General features: G+C 34.2%; 1 protein-coding gene and 1 pseudogene across 3 annotated transcripts; both read right to left on the bottom strand.

Annotated features, from left to right (window-relative positions):
* Positions 1–484: 484 nt before the first annotated feature.
* Positions 485–1,852, bottom strand: LOC125847630 (patatin-like protein 2; annotated as a pseudogene).
* Positions 1,853–3,076: 1,224 nt separating this feature from the next.
* On the bottom strand, positions 3,077–10,419 carry LOC125847901 (methionine aminopeptidase 1D, chloroplastic/mitochondrial). Of its 3 annotated transcripts, none has more exons than XM_049527627.1 (11): positions 10,329–10,419; positions 9,533–9,602; positions 7,798–8,026; positions 6,544–6,705; positions 6,413–6,454; positions 5,345–5,416; positions 5,069–5,148; positions 4,695–4,792; positions 3,945–3,992; positions 3,413–3,594; positions 3,077–3,313 (listed from the first exon to the last, which is right to left on the bottom strand). In XM_049527627.1, exons 1-10 carry the CDS (start codon positions 10,402–10,404, stop codon positions 3,449–3,451), a joined length of 1,023 nt encoding a protein of 340 aa, XP_049383584.1. In that variant the 5' UTR covers positions 10,405–10,419; the 3' UTR covers positions 3,077–3,313; positions 3,413–3,448. The 3 variants fall into 3 exon arrangements, with proteins under 3 accessions (XP_049383584.1, XP_049383583.1, XP_049383585.1); XM_049527626.1 differs by lacking the exon at positions 10,329–10,419 and adding an exon at positions 9,949–10,042; XM_049527628.1 differs by lacking the exons at positions 5,345–5,416; positions 10,329–10,419 and adding an exon at positions 9,949–10,042.
* Between the last annotated feature and the right edge of the window lie 1,970 nt (positions 10,420–12,389).

Here is a 12,389-nt window from a genome sequence, read left to right as displayed (position 1 = left end):
TGAAAAATATATATTTTTTGGAAAGTACTTATTTTCTGCTATTTCGTAAATAAACAAAAAAAAATATCAGCTCAATATATATATATATATATATATGATCTAGCAAAATACTATGAGAGTGAAGGGGGTGGGAGTGGGGCCTCGGGATGGGATGGTCAGGTCAAGGGTAGAGGGTTGAGAGTGTTGGGGATGGGGAGAAGAAACAAACATAGAATGTCATTTATGAAACTTATTTTTCTTACTTTGATTAAGGAATTCATTTCTTCATTTTTAAAAACTTATTTTCTTAAAATAAAAATATTTCCTCTATACCAAACACACTCTTTAATTAGTCATCAATTATCAAATAATCATCAAGAATTAATTAACAACACCTAAAACACAAAAGTATCATTAGATTGTGTTTTATTATTTATACTCCCCCTCCACCCTCCCACACCCTTTTCCCCCTCGTTGCTTGTCCTTCAACCGTCTCTAAAAAAATTTTATATTACATTCGTTTGTGTTTTGTGACACAGCCAAATACTGGTCAATTAGAATTAACAAATTTTGGCTTATTCTACAATTGTTCATGCATGTCCATTAGACCAAAGACGTTTTTCTCTTCCATCCTTTTAGTGCGAAGTTTCTTCCCCTGTGAAAGCAGCTTTGCAAATCTGTTAAAAAAAACACAACATTAATTATTAATCAAGTTGATTAGTTAAATATTCTGAAAGTTATATATCTACAAATACTCAAAGTTTCTCTAATCATTAGTATTTGGATTATACATGAATTAATTAATTAGATAGAAACCTGATAAGAGCTTGTTCATTTGTGCCTTCATTCTCAACAGCTTCATTTATGCAGGTTTCAAGATTCATCCTTGAAATAGGCATTTGCAAGATGTTATTACCAATCTTCACCAGATTCTCCATGCACTTCTTTGTTGCTTTATCAGTCGATTGACACATCTCCGCTTAAATTGTCATCCTGCCAAAATTAAAAGAGTTTCACTTTAATTCACACCTAGAGTCAGATTCATCTGAACTCAATACTTTTGATGCACATCATAATTTATATATAATATTACAATAAATAGTAGAAATGAACCCAAACTTAAAAATATAACGAGTTATTAATACTAAGATTATCTAAGGTTATTAAAGATTGAACCCATAAAGGATTTGCCTCTACTTCCATATACAGGTCACCTAAATGACAGCTACAATTTTATTTTCTTTCACAAATTGGGGATATGGAAAGGGAAAATGAAGAGGAGATTACTTTAGTTAGCCTACCAACTGAGCTACTAAGAGTCACGAAAAGAATAGAAAGCGGAAAAAAATGAAAGACCTGGATGCGAAGGTAGTTGTTTATATGTCCAGCAGTGCTAAAAAGCAATTAAGGACAAATGAAGGTCAGCCATATCAGCACTGGCAAAAGTAAAAGCATCAACCAAAGGGCATTTTCCATCTTTATAGAGCCAACTAACGAGTCCCCATTTGGCTGCTCTGATTGCATCGTATTTCCTTTCTGACTTGGAAGTACCTGTTCCCACAGATAGAACTAGATACTTGCCATAATCCAGAACATTTGCCGGTAATAAATTTGCTTTGGCTCCAGTTGGTCTCATCGCCAGCAATGCCTTCATAAATAAATAACTACATTTTACTGTGACAGGACTCAAGTATATATGTTTTTTTGAACTTACAGGATTATTGGCTGCAATGCCTCCATCTATAAGGTTAAACTCTCTATCATTCCCATGACAATCTTTTGTCTTGAACAAGTGAGCAGGAAAATAAACTGGAGCTGACGAAGTACCAATACAGATATCTGATAGTAAAGCATCAAAACCAGGATCCATCTTGGCCTGCATTAGTTAAAATTAGCACAATTAATGGAGGAAAACGATTTATTTTTTATGGTCCATCCAACTCCTGCAAGATAGTGTAATATTTTAATATTGTGCAAATGCTCCATGGCTAAAATATGAAGTACTGTCATACTTGTAACTTTGATTCAAGAAAACTCAATATAGTTCCTGGAATGATTCCCCTAACTCCTCCTCCATCAATGCTCAACACTGTAATTCTTTCTCCATAACGCGCCATTGCTCAGTTGGATTTAGCTATTGCAATTAAATTCCTCTATTCGTAATGCTTGGTTTAAATTTATTCTCTCTGCGTATTTTGTGTATATATAGATGGCACCAAATAACTAGTACAAGTAATTTAATTATTGTTAGGACCAAAAGCACGTAAATGAGAAGAAAATACTTCCCATTACGTTAAATGATTTTCCAATTTTAATCAAGTAAATAAGAAGCTGTGTACGGATTATTCAGGTTTTAATTTGAAGATTGTCCAAATACTTGTAATGCTTAGCCAGGACTCGGTAGTAATTGCTTTCAACTTGAATTGGCCTTCTATAGCGCGTAGATAAATTATCTTCTTTTGCACAGAAGTTCATTTTTACTGGATATTAACTCACGTAATATACAATTGCACAGTCTTTCTTTTCCAAACTCCCGTGAAAACAGTAAAATTTGCCAAATTGCAGAGGCGTGCAAGAAAAACTTGGGAATGGAACACTATTAATTGTGAATTTTGTGGTAGATATAAACTTTGGCATTCCACGCAATACATTATGAGTTTCATTGCCTAATTGTGGGGGGCGGGCGTACATAAGACGAACTTCAAAAAAATAACTATTTTAAGTTCAGAATTTGGCCAAATCATTTATCTTGTCATAAATATAGACAGATCAGTCCCCTGGTGTTCTTTATCTTATCACGCCACACATGGAGACATCTCAAATGGGTAAATTGGTTTGGGAATACAGGAAAAACATCCATCAATTAGGTTTCTAAGTAACTAAAGTTAAGATAGAATAGGTCATCACAACATGGAGTTGAAGAATGAGCCACTTTAAAAAGGAAATGTCAATCAGGAAGGAGAGTAGTAACCTCGTATAATCCATCTGAAGCAGTAACAGACCAGTCACCGGTCTTTCTATCTTCTTTCTGGCTGTTCCCACAATATAGAAGATTCACGACTTGTCTCAAACAAGAGAAAGAAACAAGCATAAAATCTTTTTCATAGATATGCAACGTATGCTCCCTGTGATAACTGAATTCATAAATTATGATCAACAAACAATACGTGCCGCCAGATACATCGGCCAAGGTTTCATGATTACCATGTCCCACGCAAATCATTTACCTGTAAATTCAATACCCCTAACTCTCGTCTGCCATTGTCTACATAAGTAGGGGTTTCAAGTTTAAAAATGCTTGTACAAGTCTTCTTTCCTTCTCTTGTCCCATTTTCTGAAAAGGTTTAAAAGAATTTGAATGAAAGGTAATAACAACTTTATTTCTATGGCACAAATTTAAAGAATATAAGGTCGATTTGAGAATTGTAGTTACCAATATTGAATTGTCAATGCTGTTGCAGGACCATCGCTAGCACTGCGTTAGAATCTCAGCACCATCTGCAGTTATCAAAATGGTGTGCTCAAACTGTGCTGATAGACTACCATCTTCTGTAACAACTGTCCAATCATCATCCCATATTACTCCATCTATGCTGCCAATTGTCAGCATCGGCTCTGTACAGCACAGCAAAAAGTTGCATTCAGCACAGTAAAATCGTGCACACAACGATGGAATAGTAATTTTATGCTCCAAAAAGTGACCGATGCATCAATTACAACAAAACAAGACGTGAAAACATAAACTACTCATGTGATTCATAAACATTAAGCACTGTAAAACCTCAGGTCTTAGCTAAATCACAGACTACAGGGGAAAAGGAGATAACACAGTAGATACCAGCTTTTGGTTAATATCTATAAACAGAGTTCAAGTAGACATTTATTTAACATGGAAAATATTGTGCAGCTATGTCACAGTATGTCTCTTCACCATCGTGGAAATTAATAAACTATTGTAAAATTACCAATAGTGAATGTCTGATTGAGCACCATCCGTCCGCGATCATTGTTCCCTGGGAAAGAAAACAAATATAACAAAATAAAAATTGATATAAAGAGAATTACTTGGTTTAAGAAGGCAAGAATAATATTAAATGCAAGTAAAAAATGTGATTATGCATTCAAATAGATTATTTTTCAGAGACACCACCTTAGAACTATGAGCTCAATTCGCATTTTGTACAAAATTTCTTTAGAATAGGATTTTCTCATTATTATGTATTACAAAACTGCCCAAGAAGATGGAGGTTTGCAAATGAATGAAACATTTTGTAAATTGATATAGATCAAACCAACAGCGTGAAGCAACTTATTTTCGTCATCTCAGATAACTTACAGTAGTTCGAACTAGTTATCAACACTCAACAGAGATTCAATATAAATGTTAGACACTAAATATAAGTATTTGGGTGCAATACAAATAAATTTTGAAGTGGGCTCTACTTTTTAACCCCTGATACAAAAGCAGTTTATTCTTACATCTCAAGCAAATATTAGTTTGAGGTGTTGTTGCAACATTTAGCAAGCTGGATATCCAGTCCATCGACATTGGATGGCACAAGTAGAAAACTGAACAAGAAGATAATGCTTTTCCCACGCAAACAGTACAAATTATGCTGCAAACAAGTTGAACCATATAGGCTCACTATTGCTCATATATTTCTACACATAGAAAGAGCAGTAAGGAGGTTAGATATTATAAATAAGGAAGTTACTGTAATGCAGAATGACTGGATCACTGTGGAAAGCACGTCCCACTCCATGGCCAACGAACTGTTGCACAACCCCATAGCGATGTTTATCTGCAAGGTCACTACAAATAGAACGTTAACGTCAATCAAAACATGCTATGCTAAACAAGCAATATATTGATGTACATATAAATAGGTCATAACCGCATATTAATAATTTACAAGAAATATCAGACATTTATGGGCCCTATTCCTCAAGTCAATTTGCCAAACTATGCCAGCTGCAGCATTGATTTTCATGACAAATTCACCTTCATCCCGAGACAAATCCTTCAAGCATTTAGCAGACCGAGATGCACAAGAACAAAAAAGAGAGAAGATTTAGGTAGATGTCTTACTGTATCGTCTTGCCAATTTTATTGAATTCCACTCCTGGTGCACATATTGATATTGCCTTGTCCAAGCACTCTTTAGTCACCTGAGCATCAAATAAAAATCAATAGGCGGAATTGCAGATGCATCTATACAACAAAATAAGGTGTCTCCCTCTAAAGCACAAAAGAGAAAGTTTTTTTTTTTTTTGGTGTTGATAAGTTAAAACATACAGAACACTTGGTAGCACAAAAGGTAGGAATTCAAAAAAAAATGGCACTAACACCATCAAGAAGTCATACTTGCACCAAGTTTTTGGCTTCCTCATCAACATTTCCTGCAAAGAACATCGCTGATGTGTCACCATGGTAACCCTGCATAATCAATCAAGCCAAGCAGAGAAACAGAGAGAAAATTGAGTTTCTTGAGTCATAGACTGCATTTATTAAACCATGTTCGACTAATTAAATTTCAGGTGAGACACAGAAGAGGAAGGGAAGACCTAGAAAATAGTGCATCAAGAAAAGCTCATCCTCCGTACATTGACATGTCACCAATGTCCAACTGACATTTACTCTCCATATTGTTTCATAAAAAATTTACAACTTTATAAACTGAAGAAAAGGCATCCCAACTTTCTCTACTTACCAAGTGATTACACTGCCAATAAATGCCTACATACAACATCTTGTACCACCCACCACCAAAATCCCAACTGACCACATTTCATCAATGCCCTATCTACTGACTATTCTCACCTTTGATGGCCTACACTGAAAAAATGCTCAGCAGACCTTGCTCCTCCCCCTACAATATAATGATTAAACATCCATCACCATGACCACAAGAACCCCTTCTACCCACATAGGAACGGTGGGAACAGTTGTGTCTGGAGACTTAAGTAGGCGATAGTAGTGAAGAGGAGTAAGGGCACCGGAGACGGGAAAGAAGATGTTCTGAAGGTGGCAATAGGGATCTGAATTATAGGGGATTAGAAAAAGTATTATCTATGATATAGGCTCATGGTAAGAGGGAGCAAAAAACAAAGATAACACAAATTAACTTCAAAAGATTACAAGTACCAATAGTTATAAATCTAGTGATTTAAATCCCAATCAGCAGACAGGAAAACCAATACTAGAAGATTAAATCGACGATGGCATTAGTGACGCAAAAAGCCCTGGTTCTTAAGAAAAAGGATAATGACATGTTGAAGAACCAAAATCTTACATCATCATATTCATAGCTTCAAGAAGGCATCTCATACCAGTTTCTCTCTATTGATCCATAACAAATATTGGTTTAAACAGAAAAGTTGAAGCAATGAAGACACAAGTAATGGTACTAATTAATCGCAACAAACAACTTACATTAAGATAAACGGTGACATCAATATTGATAATATCCCCATCCTGAATCATTAAATATCACAGAGCATACGAATGTTAGCCTGTTGTAACGTTGAATTCTTGGTTATAAAGGAAAACAACTGTTAACAAACCTCAAGTGGACGTGAATCTGGGATTCCGTGGCAAATGCACTCGTTTACTGATGTGCATACACTCTTAGGAAATCCACCATAACCAAGAGGTGATGGATATGCTCCATTGTCAACGATCATTTGGTGAACGGCTTGGTCAATTTCGTCTGTCATGATGCCTGGCTGCCAGAAGGAATAGCAATGTAGATTTAAAATGAAGCACGCTTCAGACAACCTAAGAAACTACTTTGATTGTTGATCTTTTTACACCCATTTAAAGACAATCTCAGTCTGATGCAATGGCAGCTACTATAACAACTACGCCTCAAACCCAAGCTAGGTGGAGTTGCCTACATAAATCCTCACTATCCATTTGAACCATTTAGACCTGTTACATTCCAATATTGAATAATTTGGAGTTATCTGACACTACACATTCTTTACATTTCTATTCATTTACAAAAAGAAAGAAAAAAGAGAACCATTTACTCCCCCATATTCCATTTTATAATGGTAATTATGTGCATGGAGTTTAATAAGATAATTTGACGTACATCTAATACTAGTGAAAGTTGAAGAAAAAAATTAAAGTTATGGCTGAGAAGTTAGTTAACAGGGAAAAGATCACATCAATGTTTAAAACTTGAACAGCTTCATAAATTTGCGAAAGTGATATAAAAATGAAACGGTATTAAACATTTCGAAACATCCAAAAATAGAAAGTTGTCCTACAAATTGGAACGAAAGGACTTGTAAAAGCAGACTGTAACCAGTGGCCAAACCTGGAATTACATAAGGGGCATTCAGAAGAATACTAGAATGTCATAGGTGATTTTTGAACTTTGACCTAAAACAACTTTGAACACCCTTACCACTACACTAGAATTTTCTCTTATATCAAGGGGGTTCAACAATTTATCCAAAAAAAAAAAAAAAATTCTACCCTACTTGTACAGTGTAATTTTTCAGCAAAGGGGATTCAATTGAACCCCTACCCTCTTACTAGCTACACCCTTGGTTGTAACGTGTCTGCAAAGAAGAACCTAAAAGGAGCAAAAACATAAAGTAGATGTCTAATTTAATAAGTTAATATCAAAAGTTCAAAGCAAGAAGATGATCACAGTAAAGCCAGGAAATATAGGCTGTAGCATCGAAGTCAGTTACTGAAAGCCTTAACTGGGGCAAACACAAATCTTGATTTATTAACCTAAATGAAGCTTGTGTGTGCAAGGAATGCCACATAGATACTTGAGTAGAAGGTACTCGATAAATAACCTTGACTAATGTCCCAGCATACTGAAGAACCTGTGCAGCAAGCCTTCCCGAAGCTCTCATCTTTTCTATTCCCTTTTTGTCATGCACTTCGGAGCCACTACCAATCCCAGGTGGCTTCCTAGACTTCACATATGGAGGCCTTTGTATTTGTTCTGGAACTGGTCGAGGAGGAGAAATTTGACCTGGTCTTAAACGTTTGCGATTGGTGTTTGGAAGTTCATCTACATTTCTGCCAAGTTTAGTTTTAAATTAGCATCCAAGGCATGCAGCAAACAGGCAGAAGCAGGAATATAGTAAAATAAGGGAAACATTACAGAAACATTCCATTTGCTGAACCTTGTTCTCACATGAAGAAAGTTCAAATTCAAATAGTCCATAGTAACTTTTCATATTTCATCAGCCAGTAATCTATCTGTAAAATCAAATTTAGTATAGGAAGAAGCACAACATACGCAAGTCCCTTGTAGGTTGGTCTGAGGGGACCTTCTCGTGACCTCACTCAGAGATGGACAACACTATTCCCAGTACCAGAATCCTCTCATATCAGTACAGACAACTCAGAAACGAACCTACAATAAATGCAGTATTCATGTAACACAGGTTTTAAGAACCTATTAAGACTGTCTAAAAGGTTTTCGAAACCATAGCAAATTAAGAGCTTACAAAACTTTCTTTCTGATAAACAAAAGAGATGTCTTTCATCTGCACCACGACAATGCCAAAAGTTTTTTAAGTTACAAGAATCTAGCATGATCTTTAAATAAATCTACTCAACTATGACCAAGAGCTTCCCAAGACCTTTTGTACTTATTTTCTTGCACCCACCATGTCTGCATCTTGCAACTGTCAGTCTGCCACTCTCCTACTATAGACAATTCCAAATTCCAATACACCATCCTCAGATTAACTGATCTACTTACAGTTGGGGGACATTTCATGTTTCCACTTTTTAAAAGAAATTCTTAAAAAAAAAAACATTTAAAGACTTGTTCAGTTTCACACTCCAAAAGAATAAGTGGGACACAGTTAACAGTAATGGAGCAAAGGACAAACAAGTATACAGGAATTTGTTGTCCAGTTCAAGGTAATAGGTGCAAAAGGGGGAAGAGGCTAAAACGACAGGCAGGAGAAGCGGGTTGAAGCCAATAATGCCAAGGGTCAAAAGTCTAATTGTTGGGCAAAAAAGTGACTAATGTGAGGTATAAGGCAAACAGAGGCTATTGGGTGCAAGGTAAGGTGGAAAAGATAATTCGCTACTTTCCCCTTTTTTCTCAATGTTGATCCATACAAGTTTCAAACTGCATTCAGCCATGCCCTTGGAATGCTTTTCAGATTTGGTCACAAATGGAGCTAGGATCAAAGGCTGACTATGCTTATTTTCCAAATTCTACAATTAAATTTGAAGAGATGAACTCTAATGGGAGTGATTGAATCAAAACCTAAACATTAAGATCAGAAGCATGACAAACTTCATTTAGCCAAGATCCACTAATGATGTATACTAATCCCTCATTCTCAAACCAAGTATGACTTTATCAATGTGAGGAATCTCCTAGCTTTATACTACCAAGAACCAGGAACAGAAAATGGCAGCATAAACAAAAACAGTAAGGAATTGAGCATACAACCATGGTATTGACAGTGGAAACGTCATATGTTTTAGGACTAAAAGAAGGAAAATAGCATGGTAATCAGCATGCTGTAAACCAAACAACTTAAAGATCAAATATCATACCTTCTATTGAATAACAAATCCGTTAACCCAGAAAATGTTCTTGAGCATTGCATGGACACATGTTTATTTCCTGAGTAAGCATAAACAGTAATCGTCAAAATGAGTACTTACAGTTGATGAAATATTTGCCTTTACTAGTTACATAAAAGATTTCAATTTTATTAGAAACATTTTCCTTTGATACTTCAGTTACATAAAAGATACAACTATGTCCTCCTAAGCACTATTATGAATACCATCGTAAAACCTTGAGACAAGAAAGCACAATCATGGGTAAATTCGAAACCTTGAAGAAGTAAAGAAAAAGGGGGGAAATCCAAGAACTCAAAGAAAAGAAGGGGGTATTTTTTTTTGTCCCAAAGTAGTTGACGAGAATATATATATCATCAAGAATCACAAAGAAAGTAATCAAGAACCTGGGTTGCAATATATATCATCAAGAATCACAAAGAAAGTAATCAAGAACCTGGCTTGCAATGGAAGAGTCGATGACATTTGCCTTTACTAGATTACATTGAAGATTCAATTTTGTTTGAATCATCTTCCTTTGATACTACAGTTACATAAAAGATACAACTATGTCCTTCTGAGCACTATTATGAATACTACCATCATAAAACCTTGAGACAAGAAAGCACAATCATGGGTAAATTCAAAATCTTGAAGAAGTAAAGAAAAAGGGGGGAAATCCAAGAACTCAAAGAAAAGAAGGGGGGGATTTATTTTTTTGTCCCAGAGTAGTAGATGAGAATATATATATATATCATCAAGAATCACAAAGAAAGTAATCAAGAACCTGGGTTGCAATGGAAGAATCGATGACATTGGCCTTTACTAGTTACACATTGAAGATTCAATTTTGTTTGAAACATCTTCCTTTGATACTACAGTTATATAAAAGATTCAACTAGGTCCTCCTGAGCACTATTATGACTACCATCATAAAATCTTGAGACAAGAAAGCACAAATTATGAGTAAATTCAAAATCTTGAAGCAGTAAAGAAAAAAAAAGGGGAAATCAAAAACAGTAAAACAAGAAAAGAGGGTCATCAAGATTCAAGAAGCAGAAAGTAAGTANTTTTTGCTCTCAAATATTGCCCGTGCCTTGCACGGGCACCCTTATCTAGTATATAAATAATAGTAATAATTTTGTGTCAAACGTATGGGTATGTTAATAGTTTTTTGAGCTTATGGGTATAAATCGTGTTTAATGATTTTTTTTTTAAAAAAAAGTGAAGTATGTTTCATAATAACTATGATCAAACACATATCCCCAAAATATGATATTTGAAAATCTATGGCCAAATATAACTTAGTTTCCTGTTATACCAAACACTCACTAATTTCACGAAATACAAGCTGACACGTATAAAAAATATCAATTAATATTTTTTTTGTTTAAACAGGAGTTTGAAGTTCAGATGATCTGATTGTTCTCATTTTACTTCATTTGTTTGTCTTTATGTTATTACTGTTTGAAAAGTTTGAAAGTTTTTTTTTCACTATAATTTTTTAAAATATTTTAAATTGTTTATTGTTGTGACTTAACATTATTTATATAGTTTTTAATTGTGTATGCATTATCTTAAAAAATGAAAGTTTTATTTTGGAATTCACATCGAACACTAATTAGTTTGTTTCATGTACTCTAAATCAAACTATATAAATTAACACTTCAAAAACGTAAGTGTTATTTTCTACATTGAATCGGGATTAAGAACATATGTTATATTGTATTTACCATTTTTATTTAAAATAAGAACGCTATTTTTATAGAAAATAATTCTAAGTTTATTTGAATTTTGTGTTTGGGAGGGTCGAATTATTTTTAAGTGGTAAGAGTTATTAATTCAAATTAAAATGGATCGAGCACAAAAAGAAAAACAAATAAATATCTACTAAACAAAAAAAAGGAAATTATAGTGCAATGTCTTTGCGACATTAATTTACAAAATATACCCATATTATATAAATAACGTATATTTTATATTAAATATACATATATTATACAGATATAAATAATTAAAAAATGCATAAATAATGTACACTTCAATCATGTTAGATAAATTAAATGGCCAAAAGGTATATTTATATAAGTTTTCTTAAACAAAAAGTGAAGTAATTTTTATAAGGAAATGATACAAGTACGTAAATATAAGGAAAAATTATCTAAATTCATATTTTATTTTACCATAATTTTAAAAATTCTATATCATTTAAAAAAATCTACAAAACTTCCTCTCAGACACATCACCCCCTCTCAGATAGATCCTTCCTCTCTCGGATACATCCCTTCCCTCTCGAATACATCCCTCCCTTATGTATCCAAATGTCTCATCTCCTCTCTGATACATCTCTTCCTCTCCGATACATCCCTCCCCTATGTATCTGGGTGTCTGATGTATCGAAAGTTCAGTGATGTATCCGCAAGTCTAGTGATGTATACGGAATCCATAAATTTTAAAGGATTCTTGTAATTTGAAAAATAATATAATTAGCTCTTAACATTATGAAATCTATGTAAATTTATATACAAACATTAGAAAGAGGACTTCTAAATAATTCTCAATATTCCGTTTAGGGTTTCATCTGACAACTCCAGGCCTCTTTGCAATATCAGTGGATCAGCCCAAAAAATTGATATGGGGCTTACTTTGGAAAGCAAAAGGGCCGAAAATTTTCGCTTCTGCCCGTGACTATTACTTCCTCCGTCCACTATTAATTGTCATACTTTTTATTTTTAGAGTTAAATTTTAAAAATTTTGACTAAAATTTTAGGATATATTTAATCATCCTATTGATATATAAAAAAATACAATATATAGTACTTTTCGTATAGTTTTTGAATATCTAAAT

This window comes from Solanum stenotomum, chromosome 12 (genome assembly GCF_019186545.1).
Source record: "Solanum stenotomum isolate F172 chromosome 12, ASM1918654v1, whole genome shotgun sequence".
Classification (NCBI taxonomy): Eukaryota; Viridiplantae; Streptophyta; class Magnoliopsida; order Solanales; family Solanaceae; genus Solanum; species Solanum stenotomum.
The sequence above is the reverse complement of the archived record's forward strand: the minus strand, read 5'-3'. Positions and strand labels throughout refer to the sequence as shown.